This window comes from Ambystoma mexicanum, chromosome 12 (assembly GCF_040938575.1).
Source record: "Ambystoma mexicanum isolate Mex_15411 chromosome 12, UKY_AmexF1_1, whole genome shotgun sequence".
Taxonomy (NCBI): domain Eukaryota; kingdom Metazoa; phylum Chordata; class Amphibia; order Caudata; family Ambystomatidae; genus Ambystoma; species Ambystoma mexicanum.
The window spans coordinates 871570202-871598090 of record NC_090936.1 but is presented as its reverse complement, the minus strand read 5'-3'; the positions used below and the strand labels follow the sequence as shown (position 1 = coordinate 871598090).

Here is a 27889-nt window from a genome sequence, read left to right as displayed (position 1 = left end):
TACCGCTGGTGTGGACTGGGATCCGGATAAGTGGGATGGTGATATTTTTGATTCAACCAGTCTAGAAAGTAGTTCCGCAAATGAGTCTGACCCCAAAATGGAAGTGAAACAGAAAAAAGTGGCGGCTAAGCCCGTTAGAAGACGGCGAGCCGGACCCCACCCGCAGAATCCTGCTGGCGGAATGGTGGATTTAACCACGCTGGAGGATTACACACAACAGGAGGTTGGGGAAATTATTACCCGTTTGAGGCAAAAATCAGGGGAAGTTTTATTGACATGGATGGTGAGATTGCTAGATGGGGTGCTGCAGGGTTGTTGGTAGATTCTACGGATTCACTGTGTTTTTTACCCCTGTCAATTGACACCAATGTACAGGAGGTCTTAAGGGCAGGACCACCCCCTGACGCAAATGGTCAAGATACACAGGTGTCTTTGTTGCACCTGGTAGCCCAAGCATGTAACCGTAAATACTCCATTACCACAGATTGGCCTAGCAAAGAAACCAAGTGGTATACGTTGAGAGAGGCAATTGAAAAAGTCAGAGAGCATGCTATGAAAGAGGCTATTCACATAGATGCTCCCGATCACATGGGAGCCATGCCGCTCTCAGTTTCAACTCGAAACATGGTGATTAGAACCGTGCCATCCGCATACAAAAGTGTCATTATGGCTTTGCTCGTAGGTATGACGGGCAAAGCTACTGATGAGGTAGCAGATGCCATTCGGCAACTTGCAGATTTAGGGGAGTGGGATAAGAGCGATAACAAGCCACGGGAGAGAGAGGGGCGTAGTGAGAGACAAACCGAAGGCAGACAGCAAGATAGCAGAGACTCCCGAGTGTCCCGAAAAGACATGTTTTTGGCTTTGTTAAAAGATGGTGTGCCACACGAAGAAATTGATGGCATTGAAACCAGAGTAGTGTATTAATTATACAAAAAATGAGGACTTGCAGCCAAGGAGCGCTATAAACAGGTTAAGAAACAAGTAGTCACCAAGCCACAGGGGGGACACCTCACCTCCTGCTCCCCCTGGGGAAGAACAAGACGAAGGGTCTATGGGGACACCTTCCCCTTACCAGCCAACATACGCTGATTTGAGAAAGGTGCTGAGTGCAATGTTAGAGGCGGAGTCGAGTCACACTCATTCGAAGTTTGACTAGGGCTTCGGCCAAGCTCCGTCAGCGTCTGCCCGCATAAAAGTCGATAGGCGGCCTCATGTCGATGTTAAGATTTTTTAGGGGCCAGGAAATACACAAGGGGTGCGAGCATTGATAGACACCGGGGCGGAGGCCTCTTTGATTCATGGCAATCCAACACGATTTAAAGGCAAACAGTTTACCATTACAGGTCTAGGGGGAAAGGAGACCCCCACAGTACAAACGAAAGTGGAGATGAAAATAGGCCATTTGAATAGGCAGAAATACCAAGTGTTGATTGTCCAGATACCTGAATATATAATTGGCTTTGACATTTTGGAAGGGTTAACTTTGGGACTTGGCGGTAAAACGTACCAGTTTGGGGTGAGTGCATTGATCTGTACACCCATTACCGTAGGCAAATTGAAGACGCCCCCAGTGCAAGTGCCGGTTGCAACCAAGCGGGTAGCAATGAAGCAATACTGCATTCCTGGGGGGCACAAGGAAATTTCAGACCCTGTCAAAGAGTACGTGGAGGCGGGTGTATTACGCCCTATTACCACCGCATGGAACAATCTTCTCTGGCCTATTAAAAAGGGGAATGGGTCATGGAGGATGACGGTGGATTACAGGGAGTTGAATAAACACACTCCTCCCTTAGTGCCCGCAGTCCCAGATGCCATTACCTTGATTGAGAATGTCCAAAAGTTCAAGGGGACTTGGTATGCAGTGATCGATTTAGCCAATGTATTTTTCTCTGTGCCAATTGCTGAAGAGTGTCAAGAGCAGTTTGCATTTTCATGGAGTGGACGTCAGTACACCTTCACGAGGCTACCTATGGGGTACATACATAGCCCGACTATCTGTCACCGGCTGGTGGCAGAGCACTTAGACAATATACCGTGTAAACCTGACATACAAATCTCTCATTACATTGATGATATTTTGATTCAGGGCAAGGATGAGCACAGTGTGCAAAGCCAGTTAGATGTCATTCTGGAAGGATTGAAGAAGGAAGGGTGGGAGATTAACCAGAGTAAAATTCAAGGTCCAGCTGAAACAGTGATATTCCTAAGGATTCAGTGGCATCATGGGCATCGAGAAATGATGCCAAAAGCCCGACAGAAAATACTTGAATTCACCACTCCAATGAACAAAAAGCAAGCTCAGCAGTTTATAGGGCTGTTTGGGTTTTGGAGACAGCACATTCCCTATTTAGGGCAGATATTGGACCCCCTCTGCAAGGTGACATGCAAGAAATAGGAGTTTCAGTGGGGGGAAGAGCAGCAGAAAGCCTTTGAGCTGGCGAAAGACACCGTGCAGCCAGCCGGTGCTTGATTTATGGCCATTGAAGGAAGGCAAAGTGGAATTAAATGTGTCTGTACAAGACAATTATGCTAACTGGAGTGTGTGGCAGAAACAAGACAGGAAACGTGTGCCATTGGGGTTTTGGAGTCATAAATTACCCGATGCCGGTAACTCATACACTCCGTTTGAGAAGCAATTGCTGGCGTGTTATTGGGCCCTTGTTGATACCGAGCAAATGACGGTGGGCCATGATGTAGTGATGAGACCAGAAATACCAATCATGCAATGGGTACCGAGCTCTCCTAAAACGCATAGAATAGGACATGCTCAAGAAGCCAGCATAATTAAATGGAAATGGTATATTCAAGACAGAGCCAAATCAAGGAAGGGTGGAGTGGCAAAATTACATGAGCAAGTAGCCAACATACCGCCCTCAGATTACATACCACCGGAAATGCCTGAAAAACGTGAGTCTCCCGTGAAATGGGGAGTACCTTACAGCGATTTGACCGTGGAGCAAACAGAGCATGCTTGGTTCACGGATGGTTCAGCTCGATATGTGGGAACTGAGCAGTACTGGAAATCGGTGTCGTACAATCCCAAAACACAAAAGATGTTGACAACGACAGGGAAAGGAAAGAGCAGTCAGTTTGCAGAGATTTACGCAGTTTACCAAGCATTGAAACAAGAGACCCCTGGTCAATGTTATGTGTACACAGATTCATGGTCAGTGGCAAATGGATTGGCAGTGTGGTTGCCAACTTGGCAAAAGAATGGGTGGAAGATTCATTCAAAAGAGTTGTGGGGAAAAGAACTGTGGCAAGATATTGCAGAAATGTTATCACAAAGTGAAGTCACTGTATTTCATGTGGACGCGCATTGTGCCACAGACTCATTAGAACGTTGGTTTAATTCTGTTGCAGACGAACACACCAAGATTTCATCTGTGGATGCAGAGGCTCAGCAAGACGATTTTGGAGAGTTTGGCCAAATGGGCTCATCAGAAATGTGGGCACCTTGGAGAAAAGGCTACTATCAGGTGGGCACAAGCTTGAGGAATCAATCTTCCTTTGGAAGTAGTGAAAATGATCATTTTGCAATGTCCAGTGTGCCAACACCAACTGCATAGACCTATCCCTCAGATTGTTTGGGGTACATTGCGAAGAGGAAAATTACCAGGTCAAATTTGGCAGATTGATTATATCGGTCCCATGCCAATCAGTAAAGGTTGTCACTATGCATGCAATAGTGTGGATACATACTCAGGATATTTGATGGTTTTGCCGTGCAAACGTGCAACACAACTGAACACCATCAGGTTGTTAGATCATATCATACTACATTATGGAGTGCCTTTGCAGATTCAAAGTGACAATGGGTCACATTTCAAAGGCAAACTAATCCAGGAGTATTGTCAGGAAAAGAGTATTGAGTGGTTGTATCACGTACCTTATTATCCAGCTGCTTCAGGGTTAATTGAACGAACGAATGGGTTATTGAAAGAACAGTTGCGCAAATCTGGAGATGGCAGTTTGGCAAGCTGGCGTGATCGTGTGTTTGATGCAGTACACTTATTAAACAATCGACCTGTGAATGAGCATGAAACTCCTTTGATGCGACTAATGACTCCTACTTTACGGGTTCAACCCAATTCAGTCAGGGAAACACTATTGTACTGGGAAATTACTCCAGGTTCTTTAGCTCCCTATCGAGCAACTCCAGAGTCAGCAGGGGTAGACTTGCATTCCCATGAAGAAATCAGATTAGACCTGAGAGGGATGGTTGTAATTGAAACAGGGATTGGAGTACAAATTCCCCCAGAGCATATGGGATGGATTGCCCCTAGATCTGGCCTAGCATTGAAAGGAGTTCAAGTGTTGGGAGGGGTAATTGATGCTGATTACCAAGGCGAGATTAAAGTCATCCTAATGAATAGTGGGGACCAATTGTTATCAATCCACAAGGGTGATCGAGTGGCCCAATTAATCATTATTCCCGTTAAGTTGTCCATGATTAAGAAGGGGGAGCCTCCTACAGTGTTAACTACCCGTGGGGATCAAGGTTCTGGCTCTTCAGACAGTATGGTACCGGGTGCAAAGGTGTGGGTGGAAAAGCCAAGTGGCCCACCAGTGCCCGCAGATGTCATTGCATCAGGCAAAGATCAAGTAGTTTTAGTCATGGAGCCTGGTAGAAAGAAATGGCAATATGTGCCCGCAGACAAATGTTACCTGAGAGAGTAATGTACAACACTGATCTGTCTTTTCTGGGTTTGCCTTGTAGATCCTGTATCTGGCTGGTGTAATTGTGGTACTAAATGGACTCCTTTTGGGAGAGTTAAACAGCCTGCTGCTACCAACGGAAAATGTCACTCTGTGCCAGTGATCAAGGGGATACTGATAGTGATGAATAATGTTGTCCCAAAGCAGCCTTATGCCGATGCCGAAAAGCCAGCCACACCGAAGACATGGATTCGTGAAATGCGGCAAACACGTCAGGAGCAAGTGAAAACAACCTTGTTGCCAGTCATTCGAGAAGCATTTCCAGGACGGCGAAAACATTCTCCTATGATCACCCAGACGGAGAATATGTGGATATATCTGGCACAACAGGTGCTCAACATATCGCAGTTCTGTCTTACTGATGTGCCCAATGCTGAAGCTTTACTGTCTACGTGCTTAGTAGCAATGCTGACGCCTGTTCCAGTTTTAAAGCATATCTTCGGCGTCACACACAATGATTCTTTGGTTCAAGATTCTGATATTAGGCAATCTTTTTCCGTTTATGAGTACTGTAGGTTCTGCCAAGAAACCAATCGCAAATGGAGAAATTTGACACGCGTTATTAATTACAATATAACCCAAGGTGATGTATGTTATTTTATGACCGGCAATGCACAATTAATTGGCAAATGCCAACAGATCGATTTAACCAAACAGCACAATCACACAATGTTTGAGAGACGACTGTGTTTGCGAGTGCCACGCAAATGCACCAGTGTAAATAATACTATGTCTTGCAATCATACAGTAATAGCTGCCAGTCATTTGAATCATGTGAAACTTCCAACAGGATGGCTCTTTTCATGTGGAAACATCACATACACTTATATTCCAGCTAACATTTCCGAAGGTCCATGTGCTTTAACTCGATTAGGACTAATGATGTTTCCTATACACCCAGCGATAACTCGAGATAAAAGGTCAACTTTCGGATCTGTGGGTCTATCTCCTGATTGTGATTCACATGTACACTTGTTATCAGAAGCTGAGGTTCTATCATTAACATCCAAACATTTGACAACTTCAGGAGAAGCCTCATATCTTGGATACTCAGTGAGAACTACATTACTACTGTACAGTACTTGCTTGTAAACAAATTATCTCTTGTATTTGTCTATTACTGATGCATGTACTTACTGCTCTGCTCTCGTCCATTCCATTACTGATGCATGTACTTAACCTTTGCCAATGTGTTATACCCTTTTGACTGTATGTATTCCACCCTCTGTCTAAGGGATTGCCATTATCACGTAACTGTACTTTAAAGCACCCAGATACCTCTGGATCAGGTGCGCTATATAAATAAAATTAACAAACAAACACTCATGCATAGGCAATGGCTCCAGCATGCACCATAGAAGTACAATATTTATAATCTTGTAAATTTGGATAACAATGAATGCTACCTTATCACAATTTTGAGTAATATTAAACATGTAATAACTAGCTAACAATTCAAGAGATACTGCACACTTGTGCTAGTTCAGAAATACATATGAAGACCCACAATGCATACAAATCAGAGGCACATACAGGGAACCTATAATAAGAAAGAAAGAAACAGCATCACAAGAAAATGTTAACATTAAAGTTTATCTTCATTTATACACATACATTGTGTGTTTGAAGCCTTCTTATTGCCCCGTGTATGTGCACTATGAACTGAATCCAAACCCTAAGGAAAGTATTTTAAGAACATATAAAAAAAAGGTTAATGTAAAGATGTCTAGCACCTTTTAAACTTTGGAAAATCTCATTGTCAGTAAAAACAAAAAACTAGCCTAAATCATGTCAGTAAACAAAAACAAGTGGCCCAGCTATGTGATGTCATCTTTAATGTCCTGGGTGTTAGTCTTAGCAGTGCACTGTAGTGGCGCGAGTTATGCATACTCAGATTACCGTAACTGGCAAATTTCTGACGTTTTTTCGTTTTTACTTGTAACCATAACGTCCATTTAACAATGTCATCCGGGACTGTGGGTCTCTTCCATCCGTGCAGTAACAGGGATGCACCCTGCTTACCTTCAAAGTAAGGACGGGGCTGGCCCCCCAGGTCATGTTGCTATAAGTGGTCTTGTAACTTGTGCTAATTTATTAGGCAACATGGCCTGAGGGGGCCGGCCAGCACCTAGCTATGAAACTAAGCATGGTTAGTCCCGTTTACTGCATGGACGAGAGTCCCGGATGCCTATCATGATTTTTCATCCCTGATGTCACTGTAAAAATATCAATGAATAAAACATTTTTATATCCACGCGTACAGAACCACAGTTACCCTTGGCTATCTATAGTCATTTATAGCCATGACCATGTCACCCCCTCCAATGTGCCTGCTCCCCACACACTCACGATGGCCTCCTCACCTCCCCTGCCCTCTCCCAATCCACCACAACACACAGTTTCCGTGAAGCAGTTTGCTTTGAAATGTCGGCTATTTGCGGCTATTCGGTCCGTACCCGAGGTTACAGAAAAGCTTTGTGTTCCAAACTTAGTCCCTAGATCCCCTTCAACTCTCAGATTTCACTTGGGGTACACTTACCTCCCCTCCCCCACCTCAACTCTCCCTCCAGCTCTACTAGTCTGATGGCATTTACATGTTTACCTGAAAGGCATTTTTTCTGCATTTCATTTTCCAATACCCTTGGCACCCCCTTCTCCATCAAATATTTTCAAACTACTGGTCAGAATAACCCCAAATCACAAAAAAAACCTCAAGTCAACGCTTCGTGCCCAAGTTGTTTCAGAGCTCGTCCAATTCCATCCGTCAGCTTAGACCGTGCAATCCAGCAAAAATGTACCTTTTTTGTCTATGGGGAAACGAACGGGAAGAAGGCCACAACTTCTTTTGTTTGTTTTTGTTTTCTTAATAATTTGTTTATTTTGTAACGGATCATTACCAAACTTTTTAGTCTGGGGGGGCATGCGTGACCTTAATTGTCTTCAGAATTTTAGCCAAATCCATTTCACGGTACAAACGTTATTAGCAATTCATTTTTTTGGGGTTTCCTACGCAAGTCCAACTCACTTTAACTATAGGGGGCGACCACCGCCTTATTATATACACTTGGTAGTTGGAGGCACATTTTAGATATATTACACCATTCAAATTGTAATTTCACTACACCATCCATTCAGCGCACTATACATTTCCTTTGAAAATTTGTTTACAAATTCTTTGTCCACCGCAAGGCAACAGCTGTACTTCTGCCAGAGTGCTCTGACCGGATCTGCAATAGCAGGATTAAACAATAATGGAGTCTCTCTCAGTGGACAATAACCAAGAATATCAGTGAGATCATAATGGTTGGAGCAGACAGCCTCACAGATTCTAACACTTTTGCAACTGTTTTCCTGTAGTTTGCTAGTTTGGGATGAATGCACAGAGGAGCCCGAATGACGTCTAACTGTGTTAAGCTATTGCAGCCCAGTTATCTTGGAGATACATGAGCAAAACAGCGAGAGTCACATCCTCTGGGGTAAAAATAATACTATAAATTGGTAAGTCAGTTCCATCCCCCGACAGTGGCTCCATGCAGTAAGATAAAGGATTCTTTCCTCATCGACAATTAGCCTAGTTCTTAAATTCGGGTCTGCAAGCTGTAATTAACTGACATTAATCAGGCAACCATCTTGGCAGATACTGGCATCAAATGAGATATTCTTGTCATGCATACTCCCTATGGGTAGATACGTCAGTATTCCACAAGAGAGATTGCCAGTACTACAAATACCGTGGGAGGTTAATACATTTAGGTATCTTGGGATAGACATCTACCATAGGATAGAGGGAGAGCACCAGCATAACATTGAGAAGGCGGTTAAGGGCATCGAGAATAGCATGAAGTTTTGGGTAAAGCTCCCTCTGGCGATGATGGGGAGAGGGGCAATGCTGAAAAGGGTGGTCCTACCCAGATTGTTGCATTATTTTGGGAATATACCATATCTGATATCAAGAAGATTCTTTGACAAGGTGCACAGCATGTGTAGGGGCTTCCTCTGGCATGGGACAAGGAGCAGGGTCGCCCTTTGGAAATTGCAAAATGTGTAGGATAAGGGGGGCATAAACTTGCCAAACTTTGAAATGTATTATCTAGCGAGCCAGCTACAATATGTGGCAAAATGGCTATCAGAAGACCCAACCTCAGAATCTAGGTTGTTTAGACAGGACTGCGCCCCATACTTCTTGAAGGAAATCATATGGCTGTCTAAACCAGACATGAAAGAGCGCCCAAAGATGATGACATTGGGGTGGAAGATATGGCTAAGAGCCTGTCAGATGATGGAAAATCCGACCCTGTGTTCCCCACAAGTGCCACTGGTTGTGCTGGCAGGGAAAGAGGTGCAGTTAATGAAGATAATCAGGAAACACTGGGAACCGGTGGGATAGCGAAATTGGGGGATGTTTGGCAAGAGGGGAAGATAAAGGAATTCGGGACGCTGGTGGAGGAAGCAGGGTTACATACAGGACAGTATATCACATATAACAGGGTGGTCCAGCGAATTAAAGAAACGTGGTCAGAAATAGTATTGGAAGAGCAACCGGACACCACCATAGAAATAATTGATGATATAGCAAAGGGAGGTCATGAGATATCCAGGATATATGAGCTGGTGATGTCCAAAGTGGGAAAGGAAGTGATACATCTACGACAGGACTGGGAAGATGAGGTGGGTACCCCGATGAGTGATGGGATGTGGGAGAGGGCCCAAGGGTACCACAAGAAAGTGTCAAGGAATGCAAAGTTACAGCTGAACATAACCCACAGGGCTTATATGACACCCTAAAGGATAGCCAAATTCAGCAATGCAGAAAGACAAACATGCCCCAAATGTGCGAAGAAAACGCTGGGATGACGCATATGTTCTGGGCGTGCCGGGAAATTGAAACATTTTGGGGAGAAATAGCACACAGATTGGAGGAAAAGGGTATTATGACAACTGTTGGGATAGTGTGGGCATGTCTGCTTGAGGCCTTCCCAAGATCACGTAAACTTAAGCATGTAAGCAAACGAAAGGGTTTGGCGTATATACTGGCGAAGCGTAGGATCGCCATGGGATGGAAGGAGTGTCACAGACCTAGGATCGAAATATGGTGGAAAGACCTCCAGAAATGGGCAGAAGCCAAAACTGTAGTATGGCAGGATGCTAGTAACATAGGGGGGAGAGGTGGGGCGGTTGAAGAAGCAGAAACCCTGATTAGCTGGAGATAACTGATAGCTACACTATTTGGGTCCACGCAAGAGTGGTCAAGCGAACAGGACCCGGCGGAGAACACGAGTAGGGAAACCCCTTTGGAAATTACAGAAGCAGATCGCAAAGAGATGTAGGCTTGGTGGTGTGGGGGGGGAGCAGACAACAATGATTGTGATTCATAAAATGCGATATATTGTAATATGTACTGCAAGTTTGGTTGTTGTGTTTTGGTTGATATAAAACTAATTTAAAACAAAATGAGATATTCTTAGCCATGGCTTCAACACCAGTTGACGGAGCAGACTGCACCATTTGGCTCTTGCCAACAGCATCCAGCAAAGGGATCTTCGTCTTCAGTGGAACGGGTGTGTGCTGTCGCTGTCCTTAGAGGTGCCGTTACTGAGCCATGGAAGGCGCAGTGGACCCTGGATCTGCCAGCGGTGCAAAGGTAGGAACCACTGGCACTGAGACCGTTGCAATTATTGCCAATACTTAGTTTTTTTAATCTTTCCACTGCTCAAAACAAAAACAAAAATAGAGGATTGTGTGGAGAACTATAAGCCGTACATGAGGTCCTGCAAGCGGCTCTGCAGAAGAGGTCACCCCCAATGGTCCCTGGGGATGGCTAGGAGACAGAGCTCACCTCTGGCTTGGAACACCTGTCTTCACCTTTCAGGATTGGAGTCCAAAGAAGTGGTGTGAGACCCCTTGTTCTAAAGGCAAACCCCCACAGGTGATTGTACTAAAGTTAGCCCGCGTCAGGGTCCAATCCCTCCTCTTTAAATGAGTGGACCTTCCCCTTCTGACACCACACCGAAAGGGCTTTGCTCCAGAGGAAGTGGAGGGGATACGACGGAGAGAAATAGGCAAAGAAATCAAAATGGCAGAATCTTCCCCAAACTGTACAGCTATCTCCCTGGCTACACTACCCCTCCCTTCTCAATAGAATTAAAGACCTTTAGAAATGCAGCCCCCTACCCTTTTAAAGGAACAATGAGGAAATCCAACAAGGCTATAGACCTGCCCAGTGCCTTAAGTGGCACTACAAATCGAGCCGGGGCTCATCGAGGGGGCGTGGCCTAACAGCGGGGGTCTTGATGGCCCGTTAGGCCACGCCCCCTTGACGAGCCCCGGCTCAATGGGCTACTGCCACCCCTGCCAGGCAGCCTTTTGTAGAGATTAGCACCCTCTCCCCTGACCTCTGCATTTATTTTGTGTAGGCTTGCCTGGAAGGGGACAGCGCCTGCCTATTCAGCCTTAATGGTGGTGCTGCCCCTCGCCAGCTGGGGAGGGGCAGCACCACCATTAAGACTGAAAGGGTGAGGCCACTGGAATCAGAGGCCTTTTTCCAAAATACTGAAACTCCCGCAAATCCGCGGGAGCTCCAGTATTTAGAAAGCAAGGCCTCTGCTTCCAGCGGCCTCACGTTTCTCCATAATGGTGGCGCCGGCCGACGGGAATCTCTTGATTAAAGGGATGCCTCGCAGGTGCGGCGCCACCATTATGGCTGAAAGGCATTTTTTTCTGTAGCCTGAAGCTCTCGCACACGAGCGAGAGCTTCCGGCTGTAGAAAAAAACGCCTTTTCGTGTAGTGGCCGGGGCTGTCAGGGGGGATTACTGGGCCCCGGCAGGGCCCAGCCTCAAAACGAAATTTCGGAGACTGCCGGGGCTCAGCCCCGGCAGGCCCCGGCCCACTTAAAGCCCTGGATCTGCCACTGGGCAGGGGGGGCTTGTCTGGAATACACACATCACTTCCACATCTGCACTGGGCCCACAGGGTTTACACACGTGTATAACTATGAGATTTACTGGGCCCCACACCTGAACTCTGGTATGGCTTATATTTGCAGTTTACCATGCCACCAGGACAGGAACCTCAGAGTTATGCAGTTTTTGTAACAGGGGTGCATATCTTAAATACAGCCTCTGCACGGCAGAGACGTAGCTGTCAAGATGGCAACGGTGACCTCTGAACCTTCCTGGTGCTACTGGTAGAGCAGACAATGTGAATCAGGATACTGATGCAGAAGGGCACAGGTACACACTATGCTTTTGGTATGGAGTTTATGAAAGGGGAATCTGATCAGCAGATTTCCCTTTCAGAGATGAGCTGGAATTATATAAAACGTATTGCCAGTGAGCAAAAGATCATGCAGTGTGTCTCTCCATGCCAACACACAGAGGTTCACTAGGACCCATGGAAGAGTAAATGTTACATACAAACCAAGCTAGCAAACACCAACGGGCCTGAATACATGAAGGGAACAAGTAAATCAACACCATAACGGCAAGGTATGGGGGAGTTGACGTAGCTTGGGTCTTGCTCCACGGTTGATCCCCTGCTGCAGTAACATCCTGCTCTGTTGTGTGTGCATGCTTAACCCTTTCTGTGCCGGGCGGATTAGAGAGGACTGCCATTTCATTAATAGATTGATGGCATATCATGTCTTTCGGTATCATTAACACCGACATAATAATGCATTACGATTGCACTATCAAGTGGTTTAATGTTATAGAACACATATATGCATTCAGTATGGGAGGTCACATGCATAACAAACACCTTGTGGGTAAAGTACACTTTACCACAATGTGAAATGAGACTGGACATCATGGGAAGGCTTGAAGCAACAGGGTGAGATTGTTGTCGAACAGGTTGAAAGGAAGTCTTGCAGCAGCGCTCTGTAACCACTGCAAGAGAGGAGCAAGAAGAGGGGCTCAGAAATTCACTCCCTGTTAAGATGGATTTCTGAACTCTGACCTGGTTGGTAGGGATTCAGAAGGCCAGCCTAGTTTCTTGGAACAGGGTAACCTTCTGGACAAGTCAGACCAATCAAGGTAGCATTGGCGGCTGTCAAGACCAGGGCTCAGGAGGGGTGAGGGTGACTGAAAGCCCATAATGAGCACAAACATTAAAGGACACTACAAATCACTCACTCACTCACGCACTACCCAAGGCCAATGTATACCAATCTCAGACCATAGAACCACCTACCACCATGCTCAAGCCCCCACTCTCTAGAGCCCTCACCACATGCTATTTAACACTTCCCATCATCAGTCACCTCATCCTATTACTCTGCACCCCACCTCACCCAACCCACATTAGTCATTGTAACACTACTTCCGATGATCCTAGTATCATTCCCATTAACTTTATCCCTTACCTCACAGGCCTGGCCAGACTACATTGCCCCAGACACCACCCTCTACCCTGCCCCACACCATTCCTCCCCAGCACGCCAGCCTTCCTACCCCAATACCCCACTACACCACCACACCCAAACCCTCCCACTACTAGGCAGAACACGTCGCTTACGCCTCTCCAATAGAACCGCACACAAACCCGTTCTAACTAGATCCGTCACTATAGCTAAGAGAAATGATAGACTCTCAACACGCACACACCAACAACACTCACTCCAAAAATCAACTCACCACTCCCTGTCCCAACGCTTCAACTGCATCTAAACTCCACCAGACACAGGAGAAACCCATCACCTACCCCCAGTGGAACACCACCACTAACGAAACCCTTCAAAACTCACCCAACACCATAGCGGCGCACACTAAGACCAACTTGACCCCTGCTCTGAGCTCTACCTCAACCATACAACCCTTACTGGGAGCCCTATTCAATGTCAGATCCCACGGAGCACATGCCATTTATATACACGATAACATACTAGAATCCAAACTTGACTTCTTAGTACTCACCGAAACATGGCTACACTCCGCCTCAGGCCCCCAAATTACCTTAGCAATCCCCACTGATTATACCCTTCTAAGGGCAGACCGCCTAGAAGGCATAGATGGCGGAGTAGCAATCATTCACAAAACCACTCTGCAATTCAGAGAATGCAAAATTGAACAACTCATAGGCTACGAACTCCTCTCATTAAGCTAGCCATCAACCCCAAAACCACCATAAATGTCCTAATACCCTACAGAGCTCCAAATGCCCTGAGCAGCCCAGACAGACCTACCTCTCCTAATTACACCACTAAGCCAAAACCAAATACATCCTCTTAGGAGACCTCAATTTAGGCCATAATGACCCTACGTACAGCAAAGCAATGGCCTGCCACAATGCCTTCCAGGAGATGCAATTTTCTCAAATTGTGAATGCCCCCACCCATTCCAAAGGCAGAATCCTTGACTGGATTCTCACGCTTAACACCACAGTTACCATAGTTGACATCCTCAACATGAAATGGACAGACCACTACCTTATTAAATTTAACATTAATTTGAACACAGATCCAATAGCCAAACTTTGCAACCCAGCACCCATACAGATCAGGAACACTCGCAAACTCAGCCCAGAAAATCTCAAACCCTTACTACACAACCTAATAAACACCACACCACTACAAAGCACCAGCACAGCTAGCATCGCAGACCACTACCATCAATGTCTGAAAACTGCTATAGATGAAGTGGCCCCACTTAAAACCAAAAAACCCAAACGTAACTCACCCTGGTTTAATAATGAACTCAGAACTCAGAAGAAAAAAAAAAAAAAGAGCCTTTGAACACCTCTACAGAAAAAAACCCTCATCCGAACTACAATCCAAACTCCATCAACTATCCAAAGATTACAAGAATAGCATACTCTCCCACAAAGCTGATTCGCTTAACAAACGCATCTCTAACGCAGCCTCCAACTCCAAAGAACTGTTCATGATTATCAGAGCACTAGAATCCCCCATATTACCCTGCGGCCCCATCAATACGAGCACAGCCTGGTGCACCACCATTCAGGATGCACTTTCTGCTAAAGTAAATACATTACAATGCAAAATTGCCTTGCAAAAAAAGCTCCTAGAACTCATAGCCAACCCGTCTCACCCTCTAGGTACCCCAACTACCAGACCAGATGTATCCGAGTTCCTTTTCGGCCAAGTTACTAATGATCAGGTCTTTAAAACTATAGCATCCCTCAAGCCCTCCAATTGCAAAGGGGACGGCTTCCCAGCTAAAATTGCCAAAGATTACGCAGCCACACTATCACCCATCATTACTGAATTTGTGAAGATGTCTTTCAACACCAGCAAAATACCAGCCTCTATCAAAACAGCAAGGGTCACCCCACTGCTCAAAAAACCTACTTTAGACCCGAAAATCCCTACAAACTACAGACCCACTACAACAGTGCCCTTTCTCCTTAAAATCATCGACAAAATTGCATACACCCAAGTACAAACCCACCTTGAACAAAAGCACCTGTTAGGAGACAGACAATCAGGCTTCCGTCCTAGACACAGTACTGAGACTGCCCTCCTAGACCTCAAAAACCAGATGGATCCAACAGAGACTCAGGTAAACTGTGCATTCTATTGCTACTAGACCTCTTGGCAGCCTTCGACTTGGTCAACCACGACAAACTATGCCAAAACCTTTCCACCAATTTCCACTTTTCCTCCAAAGCCACCACATCGATAAAATCCTTCCTTTCTGACCGCACCTCAAGTGTCTTCATAGGAGAAGAAGCAGCTGACCCCATCCCTGTACCGTTAGGAGTACCGTAAGGATCCTGCCTTTCCCCCACCCTTTACAAGGCCTAAACAAAACTACTCTTCACGGCACTTGACGCCATGGTAGTTATTTATACAAACTTCGCTGACGACACTCAAATACTCATACCCATCACAGGCAACCTCGATCAGGACACAGTAACCATTAACAAAATGTACTCTCATCCAAAACTGGATGGCCAACAATAGTCTCTGTCTTAATGGAGAAAAAACAGAGATTCTCATAGTTGGCTCCCCAGCCAGACTCAGCAAACTCCATCCTGACTACTCGTCTATAAAGATAGATGGCACCCCCATCCCCATCCCCTGTAAAGTCAAAACCTTAGGAGTTCACATTGACTCCAGCCTCACCATGAATAATCACATCAGCACACTCGCCTCCTCCACAGAATACACTGCAAAACTCATCACACTTAGCAGACCCCTCCTCTTCACCGATTGATTGATATTTTATTTCTATCGCGCTCATACACAAGTGTTTCAGAGTGCGACAAGGCAAGGGAGGGGAACAGGGGAGAACAAAACAGCGATCTTACTGGGCCCAGTGTCATTGAGAATGCGCAAGTGCATGGGAGAGGGGGAGGGGAAAAGTGCATGGAAGGAGGGAGAAGTGGAAAGTGCGAAGCAGAGGAGAAACAGATAAATAACAATAGATAAATAACAATAAATAAATAATAAAAGGCAACAAACAGTGGTAATGCAGCCAGCAATTTGCAAGTGCTAGGTTTAAGGCAGCAGACAGGGTAGGTCTGATAAGTGCAGGAAGAAAAAGGGGTGGCTGTATGGGTACAGATACAGACCTCAGTGCAAGGGGTGGCCCAGAGGCAGTGCGGGAGGGTGGCAGGGTGAGCATGTACCTGGGCCCGAAGGACAGAGGGTGGCCAGGTGCACAGTGCCAAGAGAGAACACATCAGCAGGTGAGAGGGGGAGCAAAGAGGAAGGTCTTGAGGTGCTTCCGGAACCGGAGATGGTTCTCCTCAAGTTTTAGAGTGGCATGGAGGCTGTTCCAGAGGGATAACTGCCTTACATTAGCCAGAGCCCTCATCCTGACAAAAATAGACTACTGTAACGTCCTACTATTAGGCACCTCAAAAAAGAACCTAAACAAACTCCAACTCCTCCAAAACGCAGGTAACACCAGCTTCCCAATAGCAGCTCCCCGCATCTGGAACTCTCTCCCTGCCCACCTTAGCAACGAAACCTCCTTCCCGAAGTTTAAGAAATTATTAAAAACCTGGCTATTTAACAAATACTAACCATCCTATCCTATCACACTTGCCCCCTCCCTACCTACCCCCGCTCCTCAACTCATGTAACTGTATGTAAGGTAAATGATTTTTGTATTTTTTACTCCTATGTTACGCACATACCCAAGAAGCAACCAAGACACCCTAGAATTTTGTAACTGTATAAGCTCAAAATGATATACGTAACCTACGCCGTGACACCCAAGTGTTTGGGCGTAAAACAAATGCAATAAATAAATAAATCACTCCCAGTCAGGTGTAGATATCAAAAATACATATGCATTTATTCAAGGCCTTTGAAATCAAACACAAAGCAAATATCAACAGTAATACTTCAAACCAACACAATACTACTATGAAACATATATACAGTTACCAAGTGGCCTAAAGGAATAGTGCACAGAATGGGTCCACCACCTATGAAGAAAGAGAGCAAACAGTGCAAACTGACTTCATCAATCAATCCCTAACTAAGAGGTAGGCCAGTCCTTACGAAGAGTGGAGCCTATCGCTCAAAAGTACTTTCGGATGCAGGTGCACGTGATGGTGCGGTAGAGCGAAAACGGTGTCTCTTGCGGGGGCTGTAACGACTCAGGAAGGTGGGTGAGGCAATGAAGAAGAGGTTGCCAATATTCAAGGAGGGTCTCCCCAACAAGGCAGAACAGGTTCCAGGAGTTGGGAATAGGACGGTAGCACAGGCTACCTGTGTAAAGGTCAGTGGCGCTCACAGGACACTTGTGTGTAAAAATGGATGGATGCTAGGGGCCACGTAAGGGTTGCAAGTATTCACCGACCCAGGCGCACTCCGGACCAAACTTCGGCAATCGAGTCCACTTCAGTTGCAGGTTCAAATGCGGCCATTGTGCGGCTTTGTGGCTTTCAGCGGCTGAGTTACAGCGATGATCCGTAGCAGGACAGTGGTGATTTCTCCACTCCTGATGAAGGGATCAAGCCAGTTTCACTGCAGCAGGATTCAGGGCACAGAGGGGCACATCAGCAGGGCACCTGCGAAGTTTGTCACCAGGGCTAGGCGACACACTGACGGTGTGCACTCGGGTTCAGGTGTCCTTCAGGTGTCCTCTCCTAATTCCAGACCAAGGGCACCTAGGAGTACAAAACGGCGGCGGTTTCAGAGCAAAGGTCCTGCGCAAGCTGGTGAGTTTGCTGGTTGGCTCAGGAACACTTCCGAAGAGGCTTGTTTGCAGGTTAAGATGAAGGTGCTGACAATAGTTGTTCCCACTATTGAAATGGCTCAACCTATTGAAATGGCTCGACTTAAGTTCGATCTGATGCAGAGGGGTCCTGCAGGACAACAGCGGGCTCAGGGTGCCAAACCTTCCAGCGGGTCCTTGACTCGGCTTCTTAGTTTCAGGATGCTTGGATCCTATCCTAGGTTCAGCGAGAACTCAAGAGATCGACATGGTATGGGTGTTTGGAGCCTTCTATCCAGAATCTCCTTTGCTCCAAAACGAAGAGGATACAATGGGAGATCTGCTCACATACAGGCACACCAGACATGGACCAATCACGGACCACGGTGGTCCCAGTCATTCCCAGCACACCAGAGTATCTGGCACCCAGGATGTACATTGGAACTATATACAGTCCAGCCCACATCCTGGAGGCACACACACAAGGAATGCAGAAGCCTCCGAAAACTTGGCGTTTATGTATGAACAAATAAGGACTGACCTGGGTCTGCTCGACCTGGGGAAGGCAAAAGGGACAAGATAGCCAAAGGGTAGGACAAAGAACCTCGTGGCATGGCAATTTTGGAGCCAGGCCAGCTTCCTGTGCCAACCGTGGTAAACATGGTATGTATGGCAAGAAAAAGGTTAAAAATATGCAAAAAGATAAGATGTCACCAGCCCTGTCCAAGGCACATCTGCACTTCTACCACAAAATCCTTTGAGGGAGCCTAGGGCCTTTAGAAACGAAAGGAAGACCCAAGCACACTGTACTATAAAAGGTACTTTGTGCACTTGTAAGATGTTGCAGAAAAGTTGCAACAAAGGAAAGGACTAAGGGAAACAAAGTCTCCCAGTACTGACTGTCTTTAAGGGCATGTTGGTTTCGCCATAACAAAGTGAGCGAAAACCCAGCGTAGTGCAGCAGAAGGCTGTGCTCCAATTGCAAAAGTCAGGCTAGGCTTGTCAGACAACAACAAAAAGTTGGGGGGTACAAAACTGGAGGGAAAATTACACATAAATGGAAATCTTTCCTAACACTACTGGCACAGACAACTTTTCTCAAGCACAGGGCCTGTACACCATGTAGAAATCTTAGCAATAAAAAAGACTTGCCTCAGTGACTACTAGTCCAATATGCTAGCTTTGGTGACTCTAGTAATTTGTGGTCCCATGGTCATAAAAACTGAGTGCAAATCTGAGGCTTTGGTGTATGGGACTATGGTAGTGCATATTACCAGAGCTGAAAGCCAAATCTCAATTAGCTGTCAGTGTCACTACTACAAAAAGGTCAAATTTAATAAGGTTCTTATTCAGTGTATTCACTCATCAATTAATAGAAAGCTGATGAATAAATGTTCTGGAGGCTGATCTTCTAAGGTATCTGTCCGGCACTGACACAATTATAGGACATCAAGCCAACAGAGTGAATGTGTTTACATAGCGAAAGCAGGTCAAGGCAAAAAAAAATAATAAGAGGAAGTCGACCACTGGAAAACTCCACAAATGAAGGGAAATAATTGTTTGGGAGGAACTTGCATAGCACAATGGTTATAGCATTGGACATTGAGCCCCACAGATGGGAGTGAGTTCAGTTTCTACGGAGGGCTTGAAGATAGAATTGTGTATCGCACTTCTTTAAATAAATTTAAAAAACGTGCAGATGGAATTTTCGATGCACTAGGTTTCGTACCTGCTCATCAACGCACAGACGTCGTCGCTAGAAGGCTATAGTTTAATTAAAAAACCCTAGTCCTCCAGTGCACAATGGTAACCAATCAGTCCCCGTTTGGAGTTCTTGGCCTTCTGGCAGCAGTTTAACTCAGCCTCGTTTGGAGGGTATAACCATACCTGGCCTTGCGCTCATGGTGCCCCACACAGAGGCTGACCCTCCATGGGAAAAAAAGGGTCAGCCTCTGAGTATCCCTAGCACTGTGGTGGATCCAGCCATCATGCAGCCACATGACCCTTCTCGGACAGGCCTGACTTCGTTCACGATGTAAAAGCACATCAAAAGAGGGCAGCACTTTCGGCGTTTACATTGTGAAAGAAGCCATGGCAGGCCGAGAAGGGTCCCAATTCCAGTCTCTAGAGTTTCAAAGCTCAGGCTGATTGCCATTCTTATGCAAGGCCATGCAGTGTCCTGAACTGGGCTCCCTGTGGCTTTTTAATGACCTACAATGTGACACTTTGTGTTATCCAGCACAGCCTTCACATGACACTGATGGGCTCATTACCTTAGCAAGAAGTTGTTCCCTTAAAATAAAGCTCCCAGCCTGCGCGGGGGAGGGTAGGTGGAGACATATGGTGGGACTGCAAAGGGGTACAGGGATTCTGGGCAGAAGTGAAGGTGCAACTGCAAGGAAAATTCCCGAATGTGGACCAAATGGGAGAGAGGGTGTGGCTGTGTGGGCTCAAGGACGCCGTCGAGAGGAAATACACTAAATCACAGCAGAGGAGCTTTATTGGCCTACTCATAGCGGCATGGGCAACGTTAGCCCAGAACTGGAAGCAACCAAACCCGCCGTCATTGTTTGGCTGGCTTCAGAAGGTTTGGACGCTAGGGACTATGGAAAAGCAAACGCATACCCTGCAGGATACAAAGGGATCCTTCGAGAAGGAGTCGGGGGGGTGGTACTGGAATATCTCCAATCAGACTATATGGTACAATGGTGTCCACACAAAATAAGAATTTTGGACATTTTTACGGCCTGTGCATACCCCACAGGAGCGGAGAAAGAGCATCCGGAGGGAGGGAGGGTTATATAGTTAATGATTTTGTTGGAATGTATTTGAAACAATAAAAATAATGTTAAAAGAAATTATAATAAAGCTCCCTTTTTAAAGGTGTGCCCCTATGTCTGACATGTAAACAAAAAGGATGTTTTATATGAATAGGCAAATTCTTTAAACATCTCACACAACAGTCTGCTGGAAGTTTGTAACAAAAGCAACCTTTATCCAAGCAGTGGTCTAAAAAAAAATAAAAAATGTTCTGGCTTGTAGTTTTTTTGCATTGTGTGCCTAATAGTTTTTCATTCAGGATGTGGAAAATAAAGCAACAATATTATTTTGCTTTAACATGCATCTAAGGATTGACTTGTAATGTTGCTATCAGATATGTGTATTTTATAAGTAAACTCTCTGAGGTGTCTCGGGGCCACGTATGAGAAGGCCACGAAGTTCCTGTTTTTTCCATTTGGATTCTGGGACCTGTTTCTTGTCTTCAGTTTGAAATTTAGGAAAACTTTAAGTCCCAGAATGCCACGGAAAATGAGAACTGGATGGCATTCGCAGCCCTAGTCATGGAAAACCGGAGAGCTCTGCTCTACTCTACAAGACATTATTGTAGGCCAAACCCTTGAAATCCAAACTTTAAATATTTGTGCCAAGTGGAGCGTGGAAGGTATGTGTTCAAGTGGTTAAACTCTGCATTGCTTAAAATCCTAGCTTTGCCGTTTCACCAGTGTGTGATCCTGGGCAAATAAGGTAATCCCTTGTAGTATAGAGGACTGGCCTCATCAGAGCCATCATTAACTTTGTTCTCATCTTGCTGCCAATGGGCCATTCAGACTACTGCCCAACAGAGAATGAGTGAAACGTTTTACTATGCCCTGTTATACTATGTTATTGAATCTTGTACAGCACATAGTCTACCATAAAAAAGCAAGTGTCTATGTGTGTGTGTTGGAGTAAAGGGGCAGGTAGACGACAAGAAAGAACCTTTATACTCAGAATACATTCCAACCCTCCCAATGTAGGAGGGAGACTCACGACTTTTCAGAGAAAAAAATTGCTATTTTTCACGTTCTCCCACCTAAAATTATTCCAGCGCCAATTCATACCTATGGTGAACTAATGTTCTCCCGATTTCTTTCACAAAATCTCCCTCCCAGGTGCCTCGGAATGTTGGCATGTATGTCAGTGTGCCATAAATCAATATGCATGCAGCAATGATAGCCATTGGGGTGGCCTACTGCTGAGATGTATGTTTAAACTGCTGGCTACAGGTTTCATCTTTCCAAGTTCAGGTTGGAGGGATATCACTTCCCATAATAATATATACACAGTTCCCATAAAAAAATTGTCACTTGCACTTACATTATTCCTGCAACAGATGGAAAGTAAGATGGATGAAACGACTGGCCGAAGACCATAAGTAGTATTCATGTTGTAACAAGTAAAATACATGAATCTAGTGGAAATATAATGTAGGATATGTGGAAAGGGAGTGGAAAATTCAAGAACTGAAGAATTTTAAGAATTTGTGCATAACTAAATGTTTAGTTAAAATGTTATTTTTTTCCTTCAAAAGTTTGTATAAACTAAATAAAAAACAATAACAAAAAATTTTACAAAAATATGCACATTTAGGGGCCCCGCAATTAATTTCCAGCACTTGGCCAGACAATTCCTAGGGCAGGCGCTGACTGGACTAACACGTGTACTGCTAGCAAGCTAAACGTTTTTCCATAAGGTTCAAATGGATGTTTCCTTGAAACACTATCCAAAAGTGCATGGCTTTGCTCACCTAAGAGAAGGAGGTGTCATGGGCAGATCGAGAGTCTGTCTATATATGAATGAGAATGAATAAAGACTGTCATTACCAGCGTGCGAAGATGGTCCTGCTGCGACTCCACGGTCAGGGACGCTATCCCCCGTATCACCTGGCTGTTGAAATCCACATGGAAAATGAGGTGCAAGTGCTTGGTGACACACTGCTCGGTTGAGGCGAAGGAGCTGTGATCTGCCATGGCACCGGGCTGCTAGAGACTGCGTTCGCTCACAGGAAGGAGCTGCCAAGGGATAGGGTTTGGAATCGCAAGGTAGGCACGTGACTGGTTGAGCTCGAGGCCCGCCTCTCCGGTGACGGGCCTAAATGGGCGGCCCTCGAGCCGGCAAGCTCATTGGTTTAAAGCGATGGGTGCGACCATTAAGTTGGGCGAGACTGGCGGCGTCTGTGGGAAGTCTGCGAAGCCTATGAAAAATATAAGTGGTGGCGAAGCGAGCTGTCTGACTAACGGACGGGAGACAAAGGGGTGGCTGTGGGCGAGGCTGCAAGGCGGTGGGTACGATGAGACAGCGCAAAAACACCGGAGAGGCAGCTGCAGATAGAGGATGTTGAGGAGATACATCGCAGTCTCGAGGAAGTACGCGTGGGATGTAACTGCGGTTGTCACGAACTTTTGTTTGTCACCAGCCGGCAGCAACTAACAACCAGTGATGGAACTGTAAAGTTAAACAAGCATTGGCAAAGGCGGGAGGTCCTTAAATGTGAGGGGTATTTCCCCTCACAGGACAAAAATATATTACACAGGCCCAAAAAGATTTCTCTCTACGTTTGTAAAGCCAGACGTACTGTCTGGCGTTTTCGCTGCTTATTATTATTCCCCAATGCCTCCAGGCTGCTGGGCGTTTTACAAATGCAAAAATAAATAAAAAAATAATATCGATTTGCCTTTGAGAACATTCCCATGTATTTCTTCCACTTAATAGCTTCCCATGTATTTCTTCCACTTAATAGCTGCCAGATTGACAAATCCCTTCTCTATTCTGCAATTCTATTTCAATTTCTGTGAACAACACTGTTGTGTAGTGAGCCCTCTTCTGGGCATCCATCCCCCATGTATTGCCCTTTTAAGATGGGCCATGATGTTGTCATGGCCCAAGCTAAATAAAAGGGAGCCCTGCAGGCATGTGCGGGAGACACGGCTGCGGACACCATGACTGACTAATCTGTGTGTGTGTCCTTTATTGTGGCCTGCAGGCCCGCCCTGGATACACAGGGCCTGCAGGCTACCTTACCATGGGGCCCCCTTACACAGCAGGCAGGACGAGGCCGTATGCAGTGACGCTGTCAGCCTGGCCGCATACCTAGGCGCTTAAGCCTACACAGTGCTGGTGTCCCATAGCACTATAGGGTGGGGCTGGTACGATGTCCCATGGCCAGCCCCCACCCTTGCAACCTCCGAGGCCCGGAGCCTCCTGATGCTGGTGTCCCATAGCATCCTATGGGGGAATTGGTACATGTCCTATGGCCAGCTCCACCCTCTAACAAACACCATACCTCCCAACCGTTTGAGTTGCCAGGGAGCGACACCTGCTGTTTCCTGGTCAGACTGTAATATAAAGGTGGGGCTGTTGGTATCACAATCTCTTTATGCTATGTCAGAAATGGTCACTGGGAATCACTTTATAAAGATATAACCTCACGTCATGAAGCTGCAGACACACGGTAGGCAAGGATGGCCTCTCATATCGCTTTGATGAAGCTTTGGCCATTTGACACTTCATGTACTTGCCTCTCTCCCAGCATACAAGCACATGCACACTAGCCACCATGTTTACCCTCCCACCATACAAACGCAAGCAAGCAATCCATTCATTCATGCCACACACACCTACCCAGGCACACTGGGACAGAATGCCATCTGTGGAGTAAGGGCTAGCCTAAACTTATTTTGATTTTTGGAAATAACATGGTGTGAGTAATTTATGTTTCTGAAAAGGAAGCCTGCTCATCAACCCTCCCCTCTTGTAATGTTTTTATTCATGCCGCACTAAAAGCCTGCAGGCATCGGGCGCACATGAAGACAAAAACATAAAGCACAGGACCCTGCTGAAGAAATAGGCGTAGACAGTTACGTTTGTGTACACAGAAAAGTCTTCAAGCGTTTACGAAATTGGAGTGGATTGACTTCCTGCCGAAGAATCAGCGGCAGGGCATTCCATGCTTTAGGAGCTAAAGTGACAAAGGCTCTTCTGTTGCCCAAGATGTGCCGTGCTTTAGAACGTGCAAGCAGACAGGTACCTGAAGTTCTTAAAGTTCTACTTGGTTCGTATTTAGCCAGTCTATCCGAGAGGTAGCGGGGTGCAGCATCATGAATGCACTAATGAGCCAATGTAAGTATCTTAAATTGTACATGAGCTGCCACAGGCAGCCAGTGCAATGCCTTCTGTATGCCAGAGATATGGCTAGATTTTTTGCAATGCAAATAGCATCGTTTTGTATTACTTGCAATTTCTGAATGCAGCTCTTCCTTGCGCCCCCACCCCTCCAAAACAAGGCGTTGCACTAATCGATTCTGGGTAGAATGGTGGCTCGAACAAGGGATATAAGACCTTTTTTCCTCAGGAAAAAAATTGTATTGGTCTCAGCAATTTAAGATGATATTATGCACTTTTTTACGTTATTCACCTTGTTGAGAACCGGGATAACACAATCCCCAATCACGAAGCTAGAATAGTTTCCCAAATTTTGACCTGGATTGGTGAGAGCCAAATATTAGCAGCTACGTTTTATTGCTGTTGAGGCACATCCAGTTGTCCGACATCCACTGCTTGATAATCCCATAAATGGACTGAAGATTGTCTATATCCGTTTTGTATGGCCCCTCGAGCTCAAACAGTAGCTGTGTATCATCGGCATAGTTTGTAAAAATCACACCCATGTTAGCCAGTATGTCAGTGGTTTGGTGTAAATATGAAATACAGTTGACAAACTTGCACCCTGAGGAATGCCTTAAACTATAGACGCTAACGTAGAGGAAGCATTTCCACATCTCATGGCAGACCTCGTGTTGCTCAGAAATGACTGGACCCAGCCAATGTCATTCTCTGAGCAATAACCCAACCTAGATACAGTGGTTAAGAGTTGGTCGTGATCCAGGAGGACAAAAGTCACTGAGCGGTCTAGCAAGACCAACAGTCCTACTCTCCCTCGATCCATGATGTTATGCATGTTGGACTGTACGTCTAGCAGTGCACTCTCTATCCCGTGATTAAGACGGAAGCCAGACTGCTTAGGATGTTAAAGAGCAGACTCTTGCCAGTGTTTTTGAAATTGTATACAGGCAATCTTGACTGGTACCTTAAGTAAAAAGTGTGAGATTGTAATGGGTCTAAGATTTGCTGACTCCATTGGACTAAATTCTGGTTTGTTCCCCAAGGGAGTGAAATGTAATTTCCTTAATGTCATCTGGCACACTGCCATGTGAAAATGATGAATTAACAAATCTTGTAAGAAATTGAGAAAATATATATATATTTTTGTAAATCTATTTTTATTCGCATTTTTCAATAAGAACTTTTTTTACACCCCTTCCACCCTTCACCCACAGCAGAGGTAGCAAACGTTTTTATTAATTAGATTTCGTAACAATAATTCGAGATTACATAATGTTCAGTAGCCTTATATTGTGGGGACACCATTGTAAAACAAAATCCCCATTGAGAAAGTCCAAAACCAACACCCATTCTTGTCGGAATTTTTCCGTTCACCTTGAAGATTGTAAGTCATCCATTCGAGAGCAATAAATCCTCACAGTTTGAGTAGCCATTCTCTTACCCCGGGTGCCTTTTCCTGTTTCCAAGCACTCGCGATAACCAACCATGCAGTTATCAACATTAACATAAATGCTTTACATTACATTTTTGGAGGGAAGACAATTTTCAGGATCAAATATACCACACATCCATTCCTTAGGTGACCATCTTACTACCGGGGAAACTAGTTTTTTAATCTGGCCCATTACCTCTTCCCAAAACTTCTTCAATTTTGGGCAATCCCACCAGATATGCCAACAAGCCCCCTTCCCTCCACATCTTCGACCGACATGTCTCTGTGGAAGTTAGGAACATTTGTGTAATTTTTCGGGGGTATAATGCCATTGATGCATGGTCCTATGCCAGGTTTCCCTTATCTGAATGGACCTTGTTAATTTGGGGATACTTTTCCATAAATGTTCCCATTAATTGCTCGGTAGGTCTATTCCTAAGGTTTTTTTCCCCATCTCTGCATATACCCCCACACCTGTTCATTACCCTCTTCCAGCAGTATCGAATAGAGGTTTAACACCATTTGTTTATTCCATGAATGTGTAGTAATACATTTTTCAAACATAGTGAGTTCTCTTCCCGCTGCTTCCCTTCCACCAGATCTGGTATACCAGTGTCTCTATTGATAATACTCCAGCCTATCTGTTTCTGAGAGGCCCAGTAGCTGCTTGCACTCTTCAAACAAATAGATATTTCCACTTTGTGTTATATCGTGCAATTTAGTGCAACCTGCTTGCCGCCATTGTTTAAATGTGCCCTGTACCATCCCACACTGAATGTGGGTTCCTAAATAGTGGGGTAAATGATGATGGGCTTGTAGATAAAGCTTCTTTTATCTAATAAACGATCCCATATATCGAGAACCACAGCTAGTATATGGCTGGTCTGTGTATTTATAGGCCTATCTTGTCTGTTCATCCACAATATCCCATCCAGTGGGGACCCTGCCACTGCCCTATCTATTTTTACCCACTGCTTCTTGGTGTCCCCAGTAAACCATTCTCGTAGTACTCGTAATTGTGCATTCTCATAGTATTTTTCAAAATTTGGTAGTGTCAATACTCACCAATAGTTGGGGTACCAGATAGGCGGACTCAGGATAGCTGCGTAACCTGGACCCAGAAGGTCCAAGTCTCCTCACAGAGGGTGACTTTTCTAGTGAAGTGCCCCTCTGCTGGTCTGTAAAAACGAAACGGAGGAGTAGATCAATCGAAAGAGCAAGTAAAGAACCAACACCACCAGGCATACACCAAGCTGTAAAGAAAGGGAAGGTCTTAGTAATGGTCCCCAGACCCAAATATCAGATATATGTAGCGTATAGAGAAACGAACCTTGCTGGAATAGGTGCAGGGACATTGACTATATTCTGGTGGGGTGGAGTTGCTTCCCCTAGATTGTTCACTCTATAGAATGCAAGGCATGGAATGAGAAAAAGACACACAAGTCAACTAAGGAAATTTAAGGTGCAGCTAGGTCTCTTACCTATTTATGTTAAGTGATGAGTCAATGGTTGAGGGTCCAAAGGAGAATCCGACAATCCAAGGAGCAACAAACACGAAAAAGGAAGGGGTGTTAGTGAGTTAGCTGGGACCTAACCCTGGGCGGCACAAGTACACACTAAACAACGGGGTGGTGCACACTTGGGTAACAGCAAGGCGTCCTTAGT

At 45.4% G+C, this 27889-nt stretch overlaps 1 protein-coding gene across 1 annotated transcript in view; it reads right to left on the bottom strand.

Moving 5' to 3' along the window:
- LTA4H (leukotriene A4 hydrolase) overlaps nucleotides 1-22721 on the bottom strand; it is a 590002-nt gene extending 567281 nt beyond the window's left edge. The window contains exon 1 of the mRNA XM_069629348.1: nucleotides 22494-22721. Within this exon, the coding sequence (XP_069485449.1) occupies nucleotides 22494-22640 (147 nt within the window). The 5' untranslated portion in view covers nucleotides 22641-22721. The remainder of the gene's footprint in view (nucleotides 1-22493) is intronic.
- Nucleotides 22722-27889: the final 5168 nt, after the last annotated feature.